Source organism: Ornithorhynchus anatinus, chromosome 21 (assembly GCF_004115215.2).
Source record: "Ornithorhynchus anatinus isolate Pmale09 chromosome 21, mOrnAna1.pri.v4, whole genome shotgun sequence".
NCBI classification, from domain to species: Eukaryota; Metazoa; Chordata; class Mammalia; order Monotremata; family Ornithorhynchidae; genus Ornithorhynchus; species Ornithorhynchus anatinus.
The window spans coordinates 961,523-982,632 of record NC_041748.1 but is presented as its reverse complement, the minus strand read 5'-3'; the positions used below and the strand labels follow the sequence as shown (position 1 = coordinate 982,632).

Sequence of the window (21,110 nt, the reverse complement as noted above, 5' to 3'; positions counted from 1 at the left end):
GGCCTCCGACGTAAGGACGCTGGCCCGAAGGCAGACCCACGGCGGGCCAGACGACTGGCCACCCTAATCCGGGAAGAGCTGGAGATCGGGGGGCGGCCGGAGGACCAGAGGACGGTCGGCGACTCCCCTCTCCCGCCCACCCCGCCGAGCCCGGGGTTTCCTCTCCCCACGTCCCCCCTCCTCCTCCTCCCCACCTCTCTCCGCGCCCTCCCTCCCAAGCGTCCCCTCTCCGGGGCCCTCCTGGCCCCCTGCAGAAAAAAAAAGATGAAAACCCCGAGTGAGAAAGCACACTTTATTGTTTCTTTTGAAGAAGAGAAAGTGGCAGGCGCAGAGAGTCACCCAGTCGGGGCCAGGAAAATACACATTGTGTCTATTTTCTGTTCCTCCTCAGGAGGCGATCGATCACTCTTGGCTTTCGTGCACCACCTGAAAAGGGAAGGGGAGAAGGTTCACGCGGCGGCCCGAAGGAGGCCGGGTCTCCCTTGCCCCCGGCACACGAGGTGCGCTTTTCCTCGCGTGCCAAGCTGAGGGTGGAGACCCTCAAGGGCCCCCCCCCCCCCGGCAAGAACTGGGAAGCCAGAGCCACAGCGTCCCCCGGCCAAAGCTCCCGAAGACCCCAGGAGATCAGCTGAATTATGTCCCTTTGGGCATTCTGCCCAAGCGGCTGTTAACCCGAATGAAGGGACATGGGGGACGCAGCGTGGCCTAGTGGCTAGAGCCCGGGCCTGGGAGTCAGAAGGAACTGGGTTCTAATCCCGGGTCCACCGCTCGTCTGCCGCGTGACCTCGGGCAAGTCACTTCACCGCTCTGGACCTCAGTTCCCTCACCTGTAAAATGGGGTCTAAGACTCTGAACCCCATGTGGGACGTGGACTGTATCCAAGCCGATTAGCTTGAATGTACCTCCGTGCTTAGAACGGTACTCGGCGCACAGTAGGCGCTTGACGAGTACCACGATTATCATTACGGGGTCAGGCTCGGTCCCTGCCCAACGCGGGGCTCCGTGGGGAAGGGAGATCAGCTATCAAATCCCCATCGGACAGATGAGAGGACCGAGGCCCGGAGAAGGGAAGTGACTCGCCCGAGGTCACCCGACAGGGAGGCGGAAGAGCCCAGGTCCTCGGACCCCCCCCCCAGGCCCGGGGTCTTCCCGCCGGGCCGCCCGTCGCTTCCCGACTTCGGCCCCTTCCCCCCGACCCCTCTGCCCCCCGACCTCCGGGCCGGCGGCTTACCCGGGTGGAGGTGAAGTCCCGGGTTTTGGCTCGGAGCTTGTTAACTTGCGACTCGGCGATGTCCGCCCGCTCCTCGGCCTCCTCCAGCTCGTGCTGCGCCTTCCGGAATTTGGTGAGGTGGACGTTGGCCTGTTCGTCCTGAAACAGAGGAGAGGCGGGCGGTCGGCGATCCCGGACAGGCGCCCAGGCCGGCGGAGGGTTTCCCAGTTTCACCTCGGAGGGACTTACCGCTTCCTCAGCTTGTCGCTTGTAGGATTTCACCTTCACCTGCAGCTTGTCCACCAGGTCCTGGAGCCTGAGGACGTTTTTCCGATCCTCCTCCCCCTAAGGAGAGCAGAGGATGAGGGGACCAGCCGAGACCCGAACTGGAGATTCCCCCCGGCCCCCGCCGACCACCACGGGGCGACCCTCTTCCCACCCCTCACTTGCCTGGTACGTCAGCTCCTTGACCCTGCGCTCGTATTTCCGCAGACCCTTGACGTTCTCCGCGTTCCGTTTTTGCTCCCCTTCCAGTTCAAATTCCAACTCTCGGATCTGGAGAGGGGAGGAGGAACGGAGAGGTCGGTCCGCTGGGAGAGCTGGAGGAAGGGGTTCATCTGGGCAAGTCACAGTGGCAAGAGCCCGGGCCTTGGGAGCCAGAGGTCGTGGGTTCTAATCCCGGCCCCGCCACCAGGCAGCTGTGTGACTTTGGGCGAGTCCCTTCACTTCTCTGTGCCTCAGTGACCTCATCTGTAAAATGGGGACTGAGGCTGTGAGCCCCACTGGGACAACCTGATCACTTTGTATCCCCTCCCAGCGCTTAGAACAGTGCTTGGGACATAGTAAGCGCTTAACAAACACCACCATCGTTATTATTATTATTCTCTGGGCCTCAGTGACCTCATCTGGAAAACAGGGACTAAGACTGTGAGCCCCACGTGGGACAAGCTGATGACCTCGTATCTACTCCGGCACTTAGAACAGTGCTCGGCACGTAGTGAGCGCTTAACAAACGCCATCATCATCATCATCATTATTATTATTCCCTGGGCCTCATCCGGAAAACGGGGACTAAGACTGGGAGCCCCAAGTGGGACAAGCTGATGACCTCGTATCTACTCCGGCGCTTAGAACAGTGCTTGGCACGTACTGAGCGCTTAACAAACACCACCCTCATTACTATTATCGTCGTCGTCGTCGAAATAGCCGTAGTAGAAATTGTAACGGAAACAGGAGCAGACGCAATAACGTCAGTATCTGCGGAAAAGTAATGGCAGGAGTAATAATAGTAATTTGGGGAGTAATCCAGCTAAGGTACCCGAGTCTCCAGTTTCTGGATCTGCTTCTTGCCCCCCTTGAGGGCCAGCTGCTCGGCCTCATCCAGGCGATGCTGCAGGTCCTTCACCGTCTGATCCAGGTTCTTCTTCATCCGTTCCAGGTGGGCGCTGGTGTCCTGCTCCTTCTTCAGCTCCTCGGCCATTATGGCGGCCTGAGAGCACAAACCACGTCAGCGGCGAGCTCCCTGCCGCTCCGGGGCCCGGAAGACGGGCCCGGAGGCCGGCCGACCCTCCCGCTGAGAGCCCAGAGGCCCCCGCCGGCCCAGGTGAGGGGGAAATGGAGGCGGCCCCGGAGAGGAACTGGCTGAGAGGAAAGGAGATGGATTTTTAGAGGGACATCGAGGAGGGGTGAGGTAAAGAGAGTTGTGGAACGGCCACCGCTTGCTGGCCGGGAGCTGGACCGCCGGCGGTCAGAGCCGGTGAGGGGGAACGGCCCAGAGGGGGGCCGGGGGCTCGTAGTCCAGCGGGGGACCGGGACAGAGAGGCACGGGGTGAGTGTCCCTGGAAAATGGCCCAGGGGTCCCTGGACTTCAGCAGGGGAAAGCTAAAATAATCATAATTGTGTTATGTTAGGGGATTATGTGTTATGTTAGGGGATAATAATTGTGTTATGTGTTGTGTTACGTTAGGGGACGCAGCGTGGCTCAGTGGAAAGAGCCCGGGCTTGGGAGTCAGAGGTCATGGGTTCGACTCCCGGCCCTGCCACTCGTCAGCTGTGGGACTGTGGGCGAGTCACTTCTCTCTGCCTCAGTTCCCTCATCTGGAAAATGGGGATTAACTGTGAGCCTCACGTGGGACAACCTCATTCCCCTGTATCCACCCCAGCGCTTAGAACCGTGCTCTGCACGTAGTAAGCGCTTGACAAATACCAACGTTATTATTATCATTATTATTATTAATATTATTATGCGTTAAGCCCAGACTACGTGCGGGCACCGTACCAGGCCCCGGGACATTTGTTAAGTCCTCACTATGTGCCAGGCACTGGACTAAGCTTGGGGGTGGAACAAGCAAACTGAGTGGGACACAGTCCCTGTCCCACCCAGGACTTTTTTAATCCCCACTTTCCAGATGGGGTAACGGAGGTTCAGAGAAGTGAACTGACTGGTCCAAGGTCACGCAGCAGACGAGTAGCAGAGCCTGGATTAGAACCCTTCTGATTCCCAGGCCTGGGCACTATCCGCTAGGCCTCACTGCTTCGGCGGAGCCTGAGGAAGGAGCCAGCCTTGGCTTCTCTCCAGAACTCCCCAAGGAGCGACGGTCGGGGCTGCCAGCCACTCTACAGTCCCCTTCAGCTGAGGGCTCACGACAGGAAGGGGGTCCCTCGCCCACCGAACCGTCCGCTGAACTGTTCGGTTCGGGGGCTCCGAACGCTGGGCTCTAAAGGGGACGACAGCAGACGGGCCCTGAGAGCGTGAGAATAACGAGAGGGAAAAGGGCCAGAGGAGCAGTTGGAGATCTTCTGGAATGGTTTTGGGAAAGCCGTCCCCCGGAGACGGGGGGAGGGGAAGTGGAGGGGGAGCAGAAGGTGAATGGGGGGAGCGGGAGGTGACAGTTGAGTGGGAAGTGATGGGGAGGAGCAGGAGGTGAGAGGTGAGCGGGAGGTAAAGAGGGGAAGGAGCGGGAGGTGAAGTGGGGAGGAGCGGGAGGTGATGGGGAAGAGTTGAGGGGGGAAATAGGAAAGAAGCCGGAAGGGAGAGCTGCGTGGGAGCTGATGGGGAGGAATGGGAGGTAAGAGCCGAGGTGAGGACTGCAGGCTCTGGAGGGAGAGCAGACGCGTAGGAATTGCACGCCTGGCGGACCCCATTGTCGCCTTTGCAGCAGGCCACCAAGTCCCTTGGAGAACGTCTGTGTGTTTGTGCGTGTTTCGTGTCACCCTCGGTCAGACAGGACGGCCCGTCGATGAGGCGTTCCCTTGCTAGCCCCACGCCGTGCCTCCAGAGATGTGCCCTGGGACCGGAGCCAGCCGGGATAGAGTGGGTGTGAGCCAAATCATCCGCCACGGGCTCCGTTAGCCCGGGAGCAGGAGAGGCCCCGGTGGGCCACGGGCAAGCAAAGGCCCCCGCCAGCAGCCCCGGGCCGGAAACGGCGCCCCGCTTACGTCGGTGATGGCCTTCTTGGCTTTCTCTTCGGCGTTCTTGGCCTCGCGGCTGGCATCCTCCACTTCGCTCTGGAGCTGGGTCAAGTCGGTCTCCAGCTTCTTCTTGGTGTGGATGAGGCTGGTGTTCTAGAAGGGGAAGGGAGCCCGTTGGCCTCGGCTCTTGGGCCGCTCTCCCTCCTCGCCCCCCACCCCACCCGCGCGGACCCACCTGGGTGTGCAGCAGCTGCACGCGCTCGCTGGCGTCCAGCAGCTCCTGCTCGGCCATCTTCCGGCTCCTCTCGGTCTGCTCCAGGGCCGCCCGGAGCTCCTCCACCTCGGCCTGCAGCAGGTTGGCCCGGCGCTCCACCATGGCCAGCTGCTCCTTCAGGTCCTCCTGCCCGCGGAGGGCGTCGTCCAGGTGCAGCTGCGTGTCCTGCCCGGGAGAGACGAGGGTCGGCTCTCGTGGGCGCTGTTTTCCTGCGATACCCGCACGGTGCCCCCCGGGGCCAGGAGCACCCCAGGGGAACGCCTGAGGCCGCCATGCCTCCTCCCTCCTGTTGCACCCACCCAATAATGGAAGGGAAAAGGACCAAAGGATCAGTTGGAGGGGTCGTGGAGTAGCTGGGGGGGGCTTCTCCCCCGGAAACAGGGGGACGAGGACGTGGGAGGTGACGTGAGGAAGAGGCGGGAGGGGTGGAAGGTGAAGTAGGGAAGGAGCCGGGAAGGAGCGGGAGTTCAAATGGAGAAGGAGCGGGAAGTGAAGTGGGGAAGAAGCGGGACGTGAGAGGTGAGCGGGAGATTTGGCGGGGGAGTGGAAGGTGAAGTGCGTAAGAAGCCGGGGAGGAGCGGGAGGTGATGGGAAGAAGTGGAAGGTGAAGTGAGGAAGAAAACAGGATGTGAGAGGTGAGCAGGAGGTGGACACCAATTCACTTCTGGCGGGGGCTCGTCGGGCGGGTGGACGGACGGGTCGACGGGCTCCTTCCGAACCTTGAGTTGCCCCTGGACGTTGCGGAAGTGTTTGACGGCCTCGGCCGCCTGGCGGTTGGCGTGGCTCAGCTGGACCTCGATCTCGTTGAGGTCGCCCTCCATCTTCTTCTTGATGCGGATGGCCTCGTTCCGGCTGCCGGATCTCGGCCGTCCAGGGCGGCTCTGCATGGTCTCCACCGTCCGCTGGTAGTTCCGCTTCAGCTGCTCGATCTCCTCGTCCTTCTCGGCGATCTTCCGATCGATGTCGGACTTGACCTGGTTCAGTTCCAGTTGGACTCGGAGGATTTTGGCCTCCTCGTGCTCCAGGGCCGCCTGGGGGGAAGAAGGAAAGGAGGTAAGTGCCAGCCGAGCGCGTCGGGTGTTTACCGAGCTGGGTCCACTACGGCAGAGTCGGTGGGCACGATCCCGGCCCACGACGAGCCGGCGGTCCACCGACCGGTCGATGATATTTATTGAACGCTTACTATTTGCGGGGAACTGGACCGAGCGCTTGGAAGAGTCAAGAGGGACCCGGGGATGGGTCGGCCTGGCTATCCGGGCCGGAGGCAGGCAGGGTTCTCTCAGCCGAACAAATCCAGGCAAACCGGCCGTTGGCCAAACCCTCGGATTCTCCCAACGGATTATCCCCGACTTCAAAAACGTATTGAAGGCCCATCTCCTCCGAGAGAGGGAGGGACATTCCGGGGGTCCCTCTCCCCCACCGCCAGCTGCCTCCCACCCTTACGGAAGCAGCGTGGCCCGGTGGAAAGAGGTCGGGCCTGGAATTCAAAAGGACCTGGATTCTAATCCCGGCTCTGCCACTTGTCGGCTGTGTAATTCAGTGGTATTTATCGTGCAGAGCACTGTACTGAGCGCTTGGAATGTACAGTTCGGCAACAGATAGAGACGAGCCCTGCCCAGTGACGGGCTCACAGTCTGAACGGCTCGCAGTGTAATCTTGGGCAAGTCACTTCACTCCTCTGTGCCTCAGTTCCCTCAACTATAAAATGGGGACTGGCTCGGTGGAAAGAGCCCGGGCTTGGGAATCGGAGGTCACGGGTTCTAATCCCGGCTCTGCCACTTGTCAGCTGTGTGACTTTGAGCAAATCACTTCACTTCTCTCAGTTCCCTCGGGTGTCAAATGGGAATGAAGAGTGTGAGCCCCGTGTGGGACCACCTGATGATCTTGTATCGCTCCCAGCGCTTAGAACGGTGCTTGGCACATTGTGAGCGCTTAACAAATACCATCATTATAAGCGCTTAGTACAGTGCTCTGCACATAGTGAGCACTCAATAAATAAATGAATAAATGAATAAAATGGGGATGAAGACGGTGAGCCCCATGTAGAACAGGGACTGTGTCCAGCGCGATTTTCTCGTCTCCACCCCAGCGCTTAGTACGGTGCCCGGCACATAGTAAGAGCTTTAAACAATACCGTTATTATTATTATTATTATTATTATTACCACCTAGGCCCACCTACCTCTGCTTCTTCGAGAGCCAGCTGGATTTCAGACTTCTCCAATTCAGTCTGCTTCCTGGACTTCTCCAGCTCGTGGATGGTCTTGCCGTTCTCAGCAAGCTGCTCCGTGAGGTCGGCAATCTCCTCTGAAAACAGGGATAAGCAAGGATTGGGAGCCTGGGATTTGGCAGTTGTCTGAACCCCCATTCTCCCATTCCCGGGAAGGAGATTTTTTTTTTAATGCCATTTGTTAAGCGCTTATTAAGTGCCAGGCACCATACTAAGCGCTGGGGTAGATCCACAGTTGTCGGGTTAGAGTCCCTGACTCACACGGGGCTCCCGGTCTCAATCCCCATTTTAGAGATGAGGTAACTGAGGCCCAGAGATGTGATTGCCCCGGGTCCCACAGCAGGTGGGGTAGATGCCGCCTCCAGTTCCAGGCCACCACACTAAAGGAACCTCCCGATCGCCTCAAAACCGGCACTCTGACCCAAGCCCTGCGGGCAGCGGCAACTCCCCCAGGCACAGTGCTCTGCACAAGGCAGGAGCTCAGGAAATCCCAGGGAGTGATTGGTGGAAGTAATAATTATGGTAATAATAATTATGGTATTTGCTAAGCGCTTACTATGTGCAGAGCCCTGTTCTAAGCACTGGGGGAGATTCAGGATAATCAGACTGACCCACGCGGGGCTCACATTTTTCAATCCCCATTTTTACCGATGAGGTCACTGAGGCCCAGGGAAGTTAAGTGACTTGCCCAGGGTCACACAAATGTGACCTACTTCCTCTCCACCCCCGACTTTGTCCAGTGATTCGACTCCGGGGGGCTGGTGGGGGGTTCGAGGGGCCCCACCCCCTGAATGCGGGCGGCGATCTTATCTCCCGCCGCGCGTTCCCCTCGCTGATCTCCTTGATCCTCCCGGGATCCCCGAGTGGGAAGAGGGATGGGGAGGATTTTGCTCCCCACTGGACGGGGGAGGAGACGGAGGCAACGCAGGGATTAAGTGATTCCACAGAGGTGGCGTCCTTCGGCCCCCTGCCTCCGGATAGGTCAGCGATTACCCCACTGGGCTAAGCGGGCTCCTGATCTTTCGTAAAGGCCCCTGAAGAAAAAGGCTTCCTTAGCATGAGAAGCAGCTTGGCCTAGTGGCAAGTGGATGGGCTTGGGAGTCGGGGGACGCGGGTTCTAACCCCGGCCCCGCCGTTTCTCTGTTGTGTGACCTTCGGCAAGTCACCTCACTTCTCTGGGCCTCGGTTCCCTCAACTGGAAAATGGGGATGAAGACTGGGAGCCCCATATGAGACGGGGACTGTGTCCAACCTGATTACCTCGTATCTACCGAACAGTGCTTGCACACAGTAAGCACTTCAATCCCATAATAATATTATTATTATTATTTGCTCCATTGGTAGAGCATCCTGACTGTCGGTAAGTCTGCCCCGAGACCCCTCCTCTGCTGTTTTCTCCCGTTCGGTCCTCCGACAGCCGACCGGCCACCTCCTCTCCAAACCCTCGGATAGGGCATCACCCCGGCCCCCGGCCCCTTGGGCTCCTCTCCCCCCGGCTAGGCCGGGCCGATCCCTTCCCGCGCCCGTCTCTCACGCTCCAGGTTCTTGTTCTCCCGCTTGACGGTCTCCAGGTGGTCCAAGGACTCCTCGTAGGCATTTTTGAGCTTAAACAGCTCCGTGCTCAGAGAGCGGGACTCCTTCAGGGACGCCTCCAGCTCCGCTTGGCTCTCTTCGCACTTGGTCTTCCATTCGGCCAGGACCTAGAGGAGGAGGGCACGCAAGCCCGCGAGGTCAGACTCCCTCGAGGGGGGCTCCTCCGAGCACCCCTTACCCCCAGGACCCCCCCCACCTGTGATCTTAGACGTCCAATCTCCCCATCCCACCAGCGCCAGCTCCGCCCAGGAAACTCAGCAGTCAACCTGGGTCTCGAGGTACCGTCGGGGTTTCACCAACGTCCCACCCATCTGTCCGGCCCCTTCCTCCCTCGGTCCCCTCGGCCCCCGCTGGGATCGGGGCGGAAGCGGGCGGCCAGCGCGAAGGGCCTGTCGGTCCAGAGCGGGCGGCACCTTATCGAAATTCCTCTGCTTCTTGTCGAGCGCGGCGGCCATCGAGTTGGCCCGCTCGACGTCGATCATCAGGTCCTCCACTTCCCCTTGCAGCCTCTGCTTGGTCTTTTCTAACGACGCGCATTTCGCGTTCACGGCCTCCACCTGCTCCTCGGCGTCCTGAAGGCGCTGGGCCAGTTTTTTCCTTTCGGGAACGAGAAGAGAAACAGGATTTCCAACCCACTCCGGAACCACCCGCCTACGGGGGCTTACCGGTCGTCTAAAGTCTGCGCTTCTTCCTCCCGGCCGGCCCAGAGCAATCTCCCCGGCTCACGGGACAACGGGCCCGGCCGACTGGGCTTTGTCTCCACCTGAGACCGAGGTACTCTCCCAAACATTTAGGACAGTGTTCTCTCCGCACACAGCGAGCGCTCAGATACCATCGACAGTGATAACGAGGAGGAGGAGGAGGAGGAGACGCCCGGAAGCCCCCCGCTCCTTGCTGAGGGGGGGAGGTTGGGGAGGGGAGGAAGGGCTGGACGAGATCGATCGGAGGCATTTATTGAGCGCTTACTATGTGCAGGGCACTGTATCAGGTGCTTTAGAAAGTATAACGGAGTTGACCAAAGCAATCTCTACGCAGGGGAGGAGGGAGTTTTATTAAGAGTGGGGTCTCCACTCCCTAATGCCCCTGAATCCGACACCGCGTTTGGACGGGGGGGGCGCAGGGATGCGGGCCAGCTCCTCCGACAAGCCCCGTGACCACCTACTTGGCCTCCTCCAGCTCCTCCGTGCGCTGGATGGCGTCGTCTCGTTACTTGGTCCTCCACTGGGCGACCTCGCCGTTGGCCTTGGACAAGGCCCTCTGCAGCTCGGCCTTGGCTTCCTGCTCCTCCTCGTACTGCTCCCGCAGCAGGTCGCAGTCGTGGCGGGAGGACTGGAGGGCGTGGGCCAGGGCGTTCTTGGCCTGGGGGAGAGGGGGACGGACGGCGAGTCAGGGCGACCGGGCCCGCCCCCGGGCGGGGGGGTCCTCGGGGCCATCCGGGTGGAAGCGGGAGGGCTACCTTGCTCTCTTCCTCCAACTGCCTCTTGAGCTCTTCCAGTTGCTGGGTGAACGCTTGCTTGCTCCTGGAAAGCTGGGAGACGATACTCTCCTTCTCTTCCAACTGACGACTTAGCTCGCCTGGGATCAGGAGGAGGGGGCTCTTCAGCGGGCCGGTCGAGACACTCCGAGGGTCCCGGGGACCGCCGCTCCGCGACCCGGCCCCTCCCGCCGGGACGAGGGCGAGGGGAGGCGGGAAGGGAAAGGGCGCCCGGAGAGAGGATGGACGAGGGAGGGAAGGAAAGGAAGCGGGGAGTGGCCCGGGCCCGGGGGGGGCGTCGCCGCCGTCCTCAGCTCGTCACCCACCGGCCTCGGTCTGCAGCCGGGCCTTCTGCGTGGTCAGTTCGTTCAGACTCCTCTGTGTCTCTTCCGCCTTGCTCTTGGCCTCGCTCAGTTGGTCTTCCAGAGTCCGGCATAACTTTTCTAGGTTCGCCTGAAACGTCCCCCCGCCGGAGGAGTGAACCAGGCGCCCCTCGAGCGGCCCCCCGCCGCCCGCGGCACCTCCGTCCCCTCGGGGTCGGGGGGCCGGTGCCCGGACCCACCTTGGACTTGGAGACGGTCTCCAGGTTGCCGGCCAGGTCGTCGATCTCCAGCTTCAGCTCGCTCTTCTCCTTCTCCAGCTTCTGCTTGACGCGCTGCAGGTTGTCGATCTGCTCCCCGAGCTCGGCCACGCTGTCGGCGTGCTTCTTGCGCAGGGCGGCCGCCGTGGCCTCGTGCTGCAGGGTGGCCTCCTCCAGGTCCCGCCGCAGCTTCTGGAACTCGGCCTCGCGCTTCTTGTTCAGCTCGATCTGGGTGGACGTGGCCCCGCCGGCCTCCTCCAGCCGCTCGCTCAGCTCCTCCAGCTCCCGGGCGTAGTCGGTCCTCTGCTTCTCCGTCTTGGCCCGCGTCGCCCTCTCCGCCTCGATCTCCTCCTCCAGCTCCTCGATCCGGGCCTGCGGGCACGGACCCGTCGCGGTCGCCGACCCGAGGCCCGGACGCGGAGGGCCCGGTGCCACCCTCCCTGACCCAGGGTCGGTTCCAGTTCGGGTTCCTCCCCTCCCGTCGTCCCTCAGCTGGCAGCCTCTCAGCCCACGCGCAAGATCTCCCGCCGACGCCGATTTCCGAGCGGCCACGGTGGAAAACCCCCTGCACCCGTTGGCCTCGGCCTCAGAGAACCCGGGCCGGGCCGGATGGGCCGGCCCGACGGAGGGCTCGGCCAGTCCTCTGCCCCGCCGGGCATCCTCGCCCGTGCCCCGAGCCCACACTGGATTCCAGTCACGGGGACGGCGTGGCAGCCCACAGCAACAATAATAATCATAATCATAATTCTGGGTATTTGGTAAGCGCTTACCACGCGCCAGGCACTTTAGTAAACGCTGGGGTGAATTCAAGCAAATCGGATAGGACACAGTCCAACACTTCCAACAACAATAATAATAATGTTGGTGTCTGTTAAGCGCTTACTATGCGCAGAGCGCCGTTCTAAGCGCTGGGGTAGATACGGGGTAATCAGGTCGTCCCACGTGAGGCTCACAGTTAATCCCCATTTTACAGATGAGGTCACTGAGGCCCAGAGAAGCGACTTGCCCACCGTCACACAGCTGACAAGTGGCGGAGGTGGGATTCGGACTCATGACCGCTGACTCCCAAGCCCGGGCTCTTTCCACTGAGCCACGCTGCTTCTCTAAACAACCCCTTCCCTCCCCGCCCCCAGAGAACGAGAGCGGAGTTGGGGGTTGGGGGACGGCACGCGCCTTGGCACAGGTGGGCTCCGAGGGGGAGAGATGGTGGGAGAACGGTGGACGCCACCTGGGCTGTGGACGGGGCCGGGGGGGGCCGGGGGGCAGGGAATGTGTCTGTTTTGTTGTTCTATTGGACTCTCCCAAGCGCTTAGTACAATGCTCTGCACACAGTAGGTGCTCAATAAATACAACCGACTGATAGGGAGAATCGATGAATCAATCGGTGGTATTTATTGAGCGCTTACTGTGTGAAGAGCACTCTGCCGAGCACTTGGGTCCCCCCGCGCTCACAGTGAGTTTACAGTCTAGAGGGGAAGCCCTGTCCCGTCCTGTCGCCCCCCCATTTTCAGGGTCATCTCCGATCCACCGACCTGCAGCTCTTTGATTTTCTTTTGGAGCTGCAGCCCCAGGTTCTGCTCATCCTCCACCTTGCTCTGCAACTGACTGTACTCAAAGTCCTTCCTGCAAGGGAGAGGGAAACGCTGAAGCCCCCCGCCCGCGCCAGCCTCAGAGGGAGACCCCCGTCGGCTCCCTGCCCCGCTCCCTACTTCTTCAGCCGTTCCTCCAGCTGCTGCTTGTCGTTTTCCAGGTCCAGGAGGGACTCCTGGGCAAGTTTCAAGTCTCCCTCCAGCTTGCGCTTACAACGTTCGAGATCCACCCGGAATTTCTTTTCCTGTTCCAGGGAGCTCTCCAGCTGAAAGAGAAAGCGCGGCGCCGGTGGGGTGGGGTCGCGGGGAGAGGGGGATGATCGGGGAAGGGGGGAGACGGGCGGGAGAGGAGACAGGAGAGATGGGGGGACAGGTGGGTGAAGGGATGGGCAGAAGAGGGGACGGCTGGGAGAGGGGACACCTTCCGAAAGGAGCCGGTCCCCGCTGTCGACCGGACTCACATCATCGACTTGCTGTTCCAGTTTGCTCTTGACTTTGGTCAGAGAGTTGACCTTGTCTTCCTCTGCCTGGAGGTCATCTAAGGTCTGCTGATGAGCCTCCTGCAGGGCCTTCTTCTCCTTGGTTAATTTTGCGATGGTCTCATCCAGGCCGGCCAGCTCCTCGGTCAGGTTCTTCACCTGGGGGGCGTCGGGGCAGGTTGGGGGAGCAGGCCCGCCCCGGGGCACCCCAGGCCTCACGAGGGCGTTCAGCGTCCGAGCTGGGAGTGTTGGAGGGTGGGTAATCCAGAGAGGTCCCAGTGGGGAGAACAAATAATCCCAAAATGGTGGAGGAGCCGGTTGTAGGGGAGCTGGTCGTGGGGGACCTGACGATGGTATTTCTGAAGTGCTTACTATGTACCGGACACTGTACTGAGACTGGAGTGGGTTGGACACACGTGAGGCTCCCAATCTCAGTCCTCATTCTACAGCTGAGGTAACTGAGGCACAGGGAAGTGAAGTGACTTGTCTAAGGCCACACAGGAGACAAGTGGTGGAGCCGGGATTAGAACCTTTGACCTTCTGACTCCCGGGCCTCTGCTCTATGTGGAGCTGGTTATGGGGACCTGACCTGGGGGCGGGCAAGAGGAGGGGGGGGGGCCTGGTAGGTTGGAGCCGGTTGTGGTGGAGCTCGTTCTGGGGGAGCCGATAGGAGTTGGGTGTTGGGGAGCTGATCGGGAGAGCTGGTCGTCGGGGACCTGATGAGGGGGGAGCTGCTCGTCGGGGAGCTGCTAGAAAGAAGTTGGTTGTCGGGGGGCTGATGGGGAGAGCTGGTTCCCGGGAGGCCGGGAAGGGGTGCCTTCAGGGGAGCGGAACCATTCCCGCCGACAGAAGCCCCCCCCGCCCCGTCCAGCCCTCCCGCCCAGCACGGGGGCCGCCGGCCGGCCGCCTACAGCTCTCCATCCGGCCGGTCCGCCCCACGGAGCCGCCGGCGGCCCGCAGCAGCCCCGTACCTTGTTCTCGGTGGCGTGCTTCTCCTTCTCCACCTTGGCCAGCGTCAGCTCCAGGTCGTCGATGTCCTTCTTCAGCTCGGAGCACTCGTCCTCCAGCTTCCTCTTCTTGGCCGTCAGCTCGGCGTTGATCTCCTCCTCGTCCTCCGCCCTCTCCGTCACCTCTTTGATTTTGGCCTCCAGCTGGATTTTCGTCTTGATCAGCTGGTCGCACCTCTCCTCCGCGTCCAACAGGTTTTCGCTTTCCTTTGGAGACAGATGTTAGAGTTTCGGGTCTCCGAGGACCTCCGCGCTCACAACCGGCCCCTGGCATTTCCGGACAGGTGGACTCACACGCCAACCCCCTCACACCTCTAGAGAGATCGACTCGGACGCTCTAACCCGCGCGCTTTTCTGGACAGATGGATTCACACGCTCGTATTTATTCGCCCTCTGGACAGATGGACTCACACACTACAGAAGGACTCACACTCCAACCCACTCACACTTCCAGACGAACGGACTCACACGCTCTAACCTACTCACACTTAATAATAGTAATAATAATAACAATAGTATTAAGTGCCGGGGTAGATCCAAACGGATCAGGTTGGACAGATCTGTGAGCCCACGTGGGGCTCAGAGACTTAATCCCATTCAACAGATGAGGTGACTGAGGCAAAGAGAAGCGAAGCGACCGGCCCACGGTCACGCGACAGACGACAGGCCGAACGGAGATTAGAACCCAGGCCCTCCGACTCCCAAGCCTGTGCTCTTTCCGCTAGGCCACGCCGCTTCTCCGTTTTGGATCCAGAAGGCACGTGATTCGTGCCACTGATGGATATACGGGGTTTCCTTGTGAGAGAGCAATTAAGAAATTGTCTAGTGCCGGTCCTGCAGGGAAGAGAGAGATTTAGGGGGCGGGGAGGAGGTGGGGGGGCCTCGAAACAGACAATCTTTACCCGGTGAACCTGCTCTCGGACCCCGTCGACACGAAGGAAAGGGAAAAACCTACCGACTGGACTTGGAGCTGGAGGTCGTTCTTCTCCTGGATCAGGGCCACCATCTTCTCCTCCAGCTCCTTCCTTTTGGCCTCCGACTTGGCGAGCTCGTCTTTGGTCTTGGCGAACTCCTCCTTCATGGTGGCCATCTCCTTCTCCGTCTCGGCGCTCTTGAGCAGCGGCTTGATCTTGAAGAAGAGCTTCATCCAGGGCCAGTGTTTGACGTTCATGAAGGAGCGGACGTTGTACTGGATGCAGAAGACGGACTCCCTGCAAATCGAGAGCGTCTCCGATGAAGGAGGGGACGCCGAACTGGGCAGGAAGATGGACTCCCTCCCGGGAAATTAAGAGCAGTTCCGGCAAAGGAGCGGACGGCGTACTGGATGTGGAAAATGGACTCCTCCGGAAATGAAGATCATTTCAAATGGTCTAGAGAGGCAGCGTGGCCTAGTGGGTAGAGTCCAGGCCTGGGGGTCAGAAGGATCCGCGTTCTGATTCTGACTCCGCCACTTTTTAGCTGCGTGACCTTGGACAAGTCACTTGACTTCTCTGGGCCTCAGTTACTTCATCGGTAAAATGGGGATTAAGACTGTGAGCCCCATGTGGGGCAGGGACCGTGTCCAACCTGATTAACTTGCATCTACCCCAGGGCTTAGAGCAGTGCTTGGCACATGGTAAGCGCTTCGCAGATACCATAATTACAATTATTGTTTCAAATGAAAGCGCGGAGGTCGCTCTGGATGCGGAAGATGAAATCCCTGGAAATTAAGAACATTGCAAATGAATTCGATTCGATCGACGTTACTGAGCGCCGACTGCGGGCGAAGGACCGTACTAAGCCCTTAGCACTGTACTAAATGAAGGAGCGGGCGTCGTACCGGACGCCGAAGGTGGGCTCCCTGAGACGGAAGTTGGGTTCTGCGGTCCGTCCCCGCGGAGGATGGGGAAAGCGAGCGGCCGGTGAGACGCCCCGGGTCCCCGCAAGCGGGGGGGGGGAAGATCGATCGTCCAGAAAACCTCCCCGAGACCCACGAAGGACGACCGCCCGTCGGACCCGAGGGGCCGGGGGTCCAGACCTACCTTCTCTGCACCATCTTCTGGAACTCCACTCTCATGAGGAAGCCGCGGCACACGGCCTGGGTGCGAGTGATGAGCTTGGCCAGCCGATCATCCCGCATCTCCTCCAGGGTGCCCAGCAAGCCGGCCTTGAAGAACACCTGCGGGGCGGTCCCGGAAAGACGCTCGGCATCCACCGAAGGGACTCCGGAGAGAGGAGCCCGGCCCCCGCGAGCCCGCGCACGGCCCGCCCACCTTGGTGTGGCCGAACTTGTACTGCGTTTGGTCGATGTCGATGGACGCCAGCAGCTTCTCGCAGGCCTTCTTGCTGTCGATGAACTGCCCCTCCGGGATGGCGCTGGCGTTCAGAACCCGGTACCTGCCCCGCGCGGACCCAGCGGGTGAGGGGGGCGTTACCGGGCTGGGGAGTGGGGCGGCCCCTCGGTCGGTCATTGAGATTGACCGAGCACCCGCTGGGTGCCGGCCACTCGCTTGGGCGAGGGAGGTGGAGTGGGTGTGGGCCCGATCCCGGCTCCGGAGGAGCCGACGGTCAACCAGCTGAGCGCCTAATGGGTACTAAGCCTTGTGCCAAGCCCTTGGGCGAGGGCAGTAGAGTCGGTAGACCCGACCCCTGCCCTCAGGATGCCGACAAGCCATCGGTCGGTCGTCTCCACTGTGTGCCAAGCCCGGGACTGAGGCACCTGGGAGAATATCTCCGGCATACTTGCCATCTACCCTGTGCAGAGCACTGTACTAAACCCTCAGGACAGTGCCTCATAGGCGACACGATTCGAGGGACTTAAAATCGTTCAATCCGTGGCACCTACTGAGGGCCTTCAGCATCCTGGGCAGCTGGGAGAGTTCGCTAGAGGCTGAAGAAATGACCCCTGCCCTCGAAGAGATTACAGTCTACGGCCCTGAGAGGGTAATAGTTTCAACCCTTCCCTTGAGGAACCTCAAGTCTCTCGATCAGTGGCCGCTACTTACTGAGCACTTGGAGGCTCGAGAATTGTCCTCGGCACTCGAAAGAGGACGATGGAGGTCAAAGCCACGACTCGTGCCCTCAAGGAGCTCTGTAGCCTGCCCAGGCTTTGGTTGGTGGTGACTTGGGGGCCTTTTCCTCCTCGGGAATCGTTCGTTCGTTCATTCGACCGCATTTATCGAGCGCTTACTGTGCGCAGAGCACCGTACCGACAAATACATTCCGATATCCGCGCCCCCCCCCCCCCCAGCTACGTACCGTTGTTTAAAGTCTCCGTAGAGGATGCGGTTGGGGAACCCCTTCCGGCAGATGCGGATGCCTTCGAGCACCCCGTTACACCGCAGCTGGTGGAGCACGAGAGCGTGTTCCATGACCCCTGTGAACCAAAATATTAGTAGTAATAATAATAATAATCAGGGTATCTGTTCAGCGCTTACTGGGTGCCAGGCACTGTACTAACGACTGGGGTGGAGACAAGCGGATCGAGTTTGGCACAGTTCCTGTCCCTCGAGGGGCAGGCAGTCTCCATCCCCATTTGACAGATGAGGGGAGTGAGGCCCAGAGAAGCGAGGTGACCTGCCCGAGGTCACACAGCGGGCAAGTGGCAGAGCCGGGATTTGAACGTGGGTCCTCCTGACTCCCAGGCCCGGGCTCGACCCGCTGGGCCCCGCTGTTTCCGGAAGGCGGCACCGTCAGCTCCCCAAACCCAGCCGGGATCCCCTCCCCGACCCCCGCCGCCGTCCCCCGGGATCTGGAGGCGACGTTCCGCGCTCACCTGGGGTTTTGGTCTCGTTGGGGATGATGCAGCGTACAAAGTGGGGGTGAGTCGTCCTCAAATTGGACATCAGCTTGTTCAGATTTTCCTGCGAGACAACGCAGAGGGGATCGGGAGTCGGCGGGGTCGCCGCACTTCAGCCGGACCCAGGTCGACCCAGGCCCCGGCCCCGGGGGCGCCTAGCCGAGCTCCAAGTTGGCTGTCCGAAGCCGAGGAGTCCGCGTCCTCTCTGGCCTCGCGGGCCGCCCCGGACGCTCAGCCTTCGCAGACCTAGAGAGGCCTAGGCAACTACATGAGAAGGCGACTCTTTGGGGGGAGACAGATTGTCTTCTCGCTCAAAGTCCTGCAGCTCTGGAGGTTAGAAGACCCTCCCCACCGTTGCGGGAGCGGGGCCGGGCCAGGAACTGTCCGAGGGACCGCGGGCCCCGAGCCGGGAGCCCGCAGACAAGATGGTGGGTTTCTCCTCGGCGGGAGAAAGCGGGCAGGCCCAAGCAGCCCTCCTTTCCACCTCACCACCTCAAACTTTCCACCAACTCTTAGCAGGACTCTCTGAGGGACTGGCAACGTTTCATGTTTTTTAATGCTATTTGAGAAGCACGCACCATGTGCCCTAAGCACCGGGGTAGACACAAGCTAATCGATCCGGACACAGTCCGTGTCCCGCATGGGGCTCGCGGCCTTAATCCCCATTTTCCAGGGGCCCAGAGAAATGAAGCGACCTGCCCACGGTCACACAACAGACAGGCGGCGGAGCCGGGATGAGAACCCGGGTCCTTCTGACTCCCAGGACGGGGCTCCATCCGATAGGCCGTGCCGCTTCCCTATCCACCGTACCTCACCGCAGGACCCCGGGGAGGCTCCGAGGGATCACGACAGAGACGTCGACCAAGCCCCCTTACCCGGAAGAGGGCCGAGACCGTCTGGAAGGAAGACCCCTTCTTCTTGGCCACCTTCTTCTTGGCCCCGGCGTCGGCTGGAAGATGTAAAAAGATCCCGGGCTCGGCACGACAGCCCAGACGCTCGATCCCCGGGCCCTCCTCGCCCACCCCGACCGCCCCGCCACGTCGGAGAGGAGCACGGTGGACCGGATGCGATTACCGTCCGTGGAGGCGAAGGTGGCGTAAAGATGAGCCAAGAGCTTGTTGGAAGATTTCTGGTAGAGGCCCACGACCGTCTCGTTCAGGGGGTCCTTGTTCTTCTCCAGCCAGCCCGAGACGCTGTAGTCCACGGTGCCGGCGTAGTGGATCAGGGCGAAGTGGGCCTCGGCCTTGCCCTTGGTCGGCTTGGGCTTCTGGAAGTTGGCGGACTTGCCCAGGTGCTGGTCGTAGAGCTTGTTCTTGAAGGAGGTGTCCGTGGCCTTGGGGAACATGCACTCCTCCTCCAGGATGGAGAAGATGCCCATCGGCTGCGGGGGGAAGAGAGACGGTCGGCGGGGCGGGGGGCGCGGGGGAGCGGGCCCGCGCCGGGGGGCCGGCCGGCCGGACCGACCTTCTCGATGAGCTCGATGCAGGCGGCCAGGTCCATGCCGAAGTCGATGAACTCCCACTCGATGCCTTCCTTCTTGTACTCCTCCTGCTCCAGCACGAACATGTGGTGGTTGAAGAACTGCTGCAGCTTCTCGTTGGTGAAGTTGATGCACAGCTGCTCCAGGCTGTTGTACTGTCAGACACCGGGGCCGGGGGGCGGTCGGAGTGAGTCGGGGTCAGGGTCGGCGTCCCCTTCGGGGGGAGAGGCCCCGGGGGAAATGGGCCACCCAACGGGGCCGGGCTGCTCCGACCCCTTTTCCGGTCTGAGACCCGATCCTTTCAGCGAACGGAGATCACCCGCGATATTTCCTCCGCCTCCGACCCCTCCTCTTGCTTTCCCCAACAGCCGGACCTCAGCCCTGGCCTGGTTGAGACGACCGGATCCTCTCCCTCTTTGTGCCTCGGTGTTAGTGGATTCTTGGGCAACGGGCGTGTGGCTTTGTATAATAACGATGGGACCTGCCAAGCGCTTACTCCGCTCTAAGCGCCGGGGCGGACACAAGCCAGTCGGGCCGGACCCGGCCCCCATCCCCATTCTACTGCCGAGGTAACCGAGGCACAACAAAGTGAAGAGATTTGTCCAAGGTCGCCCAGCGGACAAGTGGAGGAGCTGGGATTAGAACCCAGGTCCTCTGAGGCCCAGGCTCTTTCCGCCAGGCCACGCGGCTTCCACAGTTGACAGAGTCTGTGGCTGAAGCGGCGCATGGCACGGAGTAAGCGCCTAACCAGTACCAACGTCATTATTACGTCCAAGAGCCCGCCAACATCCACGGCTGGCATCATCATATAACAATCGCCGTATCGAGCGCCGGCTACGTAATCGGGTCGGAGGCGGTCCCTGTCCCACCCGGGGCTCACAGTCTAGAGAGGAGGAAGAACGGGGATTGAATCCCCGTTTTACAGATGAGGAAACCGAAGCACAGAGAAGTGACTCGACCAGGGTCGCCCGGCGGGGAAGTGGCCCTCTCCACCAGGCCGTACTGATGTTCACGCCGTCTTTCGCCCTCCCCCCGAGGGATTGGAGGTCTCCGAGGACGGCCCTCCCCTCCCGGCTCAGCCCCTCTCCCGCGAGGTTCCGCGCCCGGGCCGGGACCGCCGTCGGCGGGGAGCTTGGTTGACCCACCTCGAAGATCTCGAAGCCGGCGATGTCCAGGACGCCGATAAAATGTTGGCGTGGCAGTTTGGTGTCCAGCTGCTGGTTGATGCGCGTGACCATCCACAGGAAGAGTTTCTCGTACACGGATTTGGAGAGGGCGTTCACGGCGTGGTGCACCTGCGGAGAAGACCACCGGGTCTCTGGGGGGGGGGCGGGACGGGGGAACCGCGCCCGCCGGGGGACGGCCGGCGGCGGCCGGAGTCCCGGGGCCCCGGGGCCGCCTCTCACCTGGTCCACCGTCTGGCCCTTGGTGACGTACTCGTTGCCGACTTTCACCCTGGGGAAGCACAGCGCCTTCAGCAGGTCCGAGGAGTTCAGCCCCATCAGGTAGGCCGTCTTATCGGCCACTGGCGGGGAGGGATGGGGGGAAGCGGCAGGTGAGACCGAGGGAGCTCAAGGACACCCCCCCCGAACCGATCGATCGATCAGTTCGTACTTACTGAGCGCTCACTGGGGGCCCAGTGCAGCACGTAAACTCGTGTCCGCCCCAGCACGGTGCCAGGTACGTAGTGAGCGTTCAACAAATACCGTGAGAGGAATATAGGGATAATTCTGGAACTTCCCCGCTTAAGAGCTCTGCGCTTCGCAGAGACGACGATGATGATGATGGTGGTATTTAAGTGCTTACTATGTGCGGAGCACTGTTCTAAGCGCTGGGGGTTACGAGGTGATCAGGTAGTCCCACGTGGGGCTCACGGTTTTAATCCCCAATTTTCCAGATGAGGTAACTGAGGCACAGAGAAGGGAAGTGACTTGCCCCCAGTCACCCAGCTGGCAAGCAGCGGAGCAGGGATTAGAACCCATGACCTCTGACTCCCAAGCCCGGGCT

At 61.0% G+C, this 21,110-nt stretch overlaps 1 protein-coding gene across 1 annotated transcript in view; it reads right to left on the bottom strand.

Moving 5' to 3' along the window:
* Positions 1–277: 277 nt before the first annotated feature.
* Positions 278–21,110, bottom strand: part of LOC100087408 (myosin-3-like) — a 30,857-nt gene continuing 10,024 nt past the window's right edge. The window contains 29 exon segments of the mRNA XM_039915048.1: positions 278–426; positions 1,232–1,369; positions 1,460–1,555; positions 1,661–1,765; positions 2,529–2,699; positions 4,649–4,774; positions 4,857–5,060; positions 5,615–5,926; positions 7,077–7,201; positions 8,658–8,823; positions 9,130–9,313; positions 9,879–10,075; positions 10,173–10,291; positions 10,517–10,643; positions 10,753–11,142; positions 12,303–12,393; positions 12,480–12,625; positions 12,821–12,997; positions 13,810–14,052; positions 14,801–15,056; positions 15,867–16,003; positions 16,098–16,221; positions 17,083–17,200; positions 17,600–17,687; positions 18,499–18,572; positions 18,698–19,004; positions 19,088–19,258; positions 20,249–20,398; positions 20,510–20,628. Of these exon segments, the coding sequence (XP_039770982.1) occupies positions 403–426; positions 1,232–1,369; positions 1,460–1,555; positions 1,661–1,765; positions 2,529–2,699; positions 4,649–4,774; positions 4,857–5,060; positions 5,615–5,926; positions 7,077–7,201; positions 8,658–8,823; positions 9,130–9,313; positions 9,879–10,075; positions 10,173–10,291; positions 10,517–10,643; positions 10,753–11,142; positions 12,303–12,393; positions 12,480–12,625; positions 12,821–12,997; positions 13,810–14,052; positions 14,801–15,056; positions 15,867–16,003; positions 16,098–16,221; positions 17,083–17,200; positions 17,600–17,687; positions 18,499–18,572; positions 18,698–19,004; positions 19,088–19,258; positions 20,249–20,398; positions 20,510–20,628 (4,685 nt within the window). The 3' untranslated portion in view covers positions 278–402.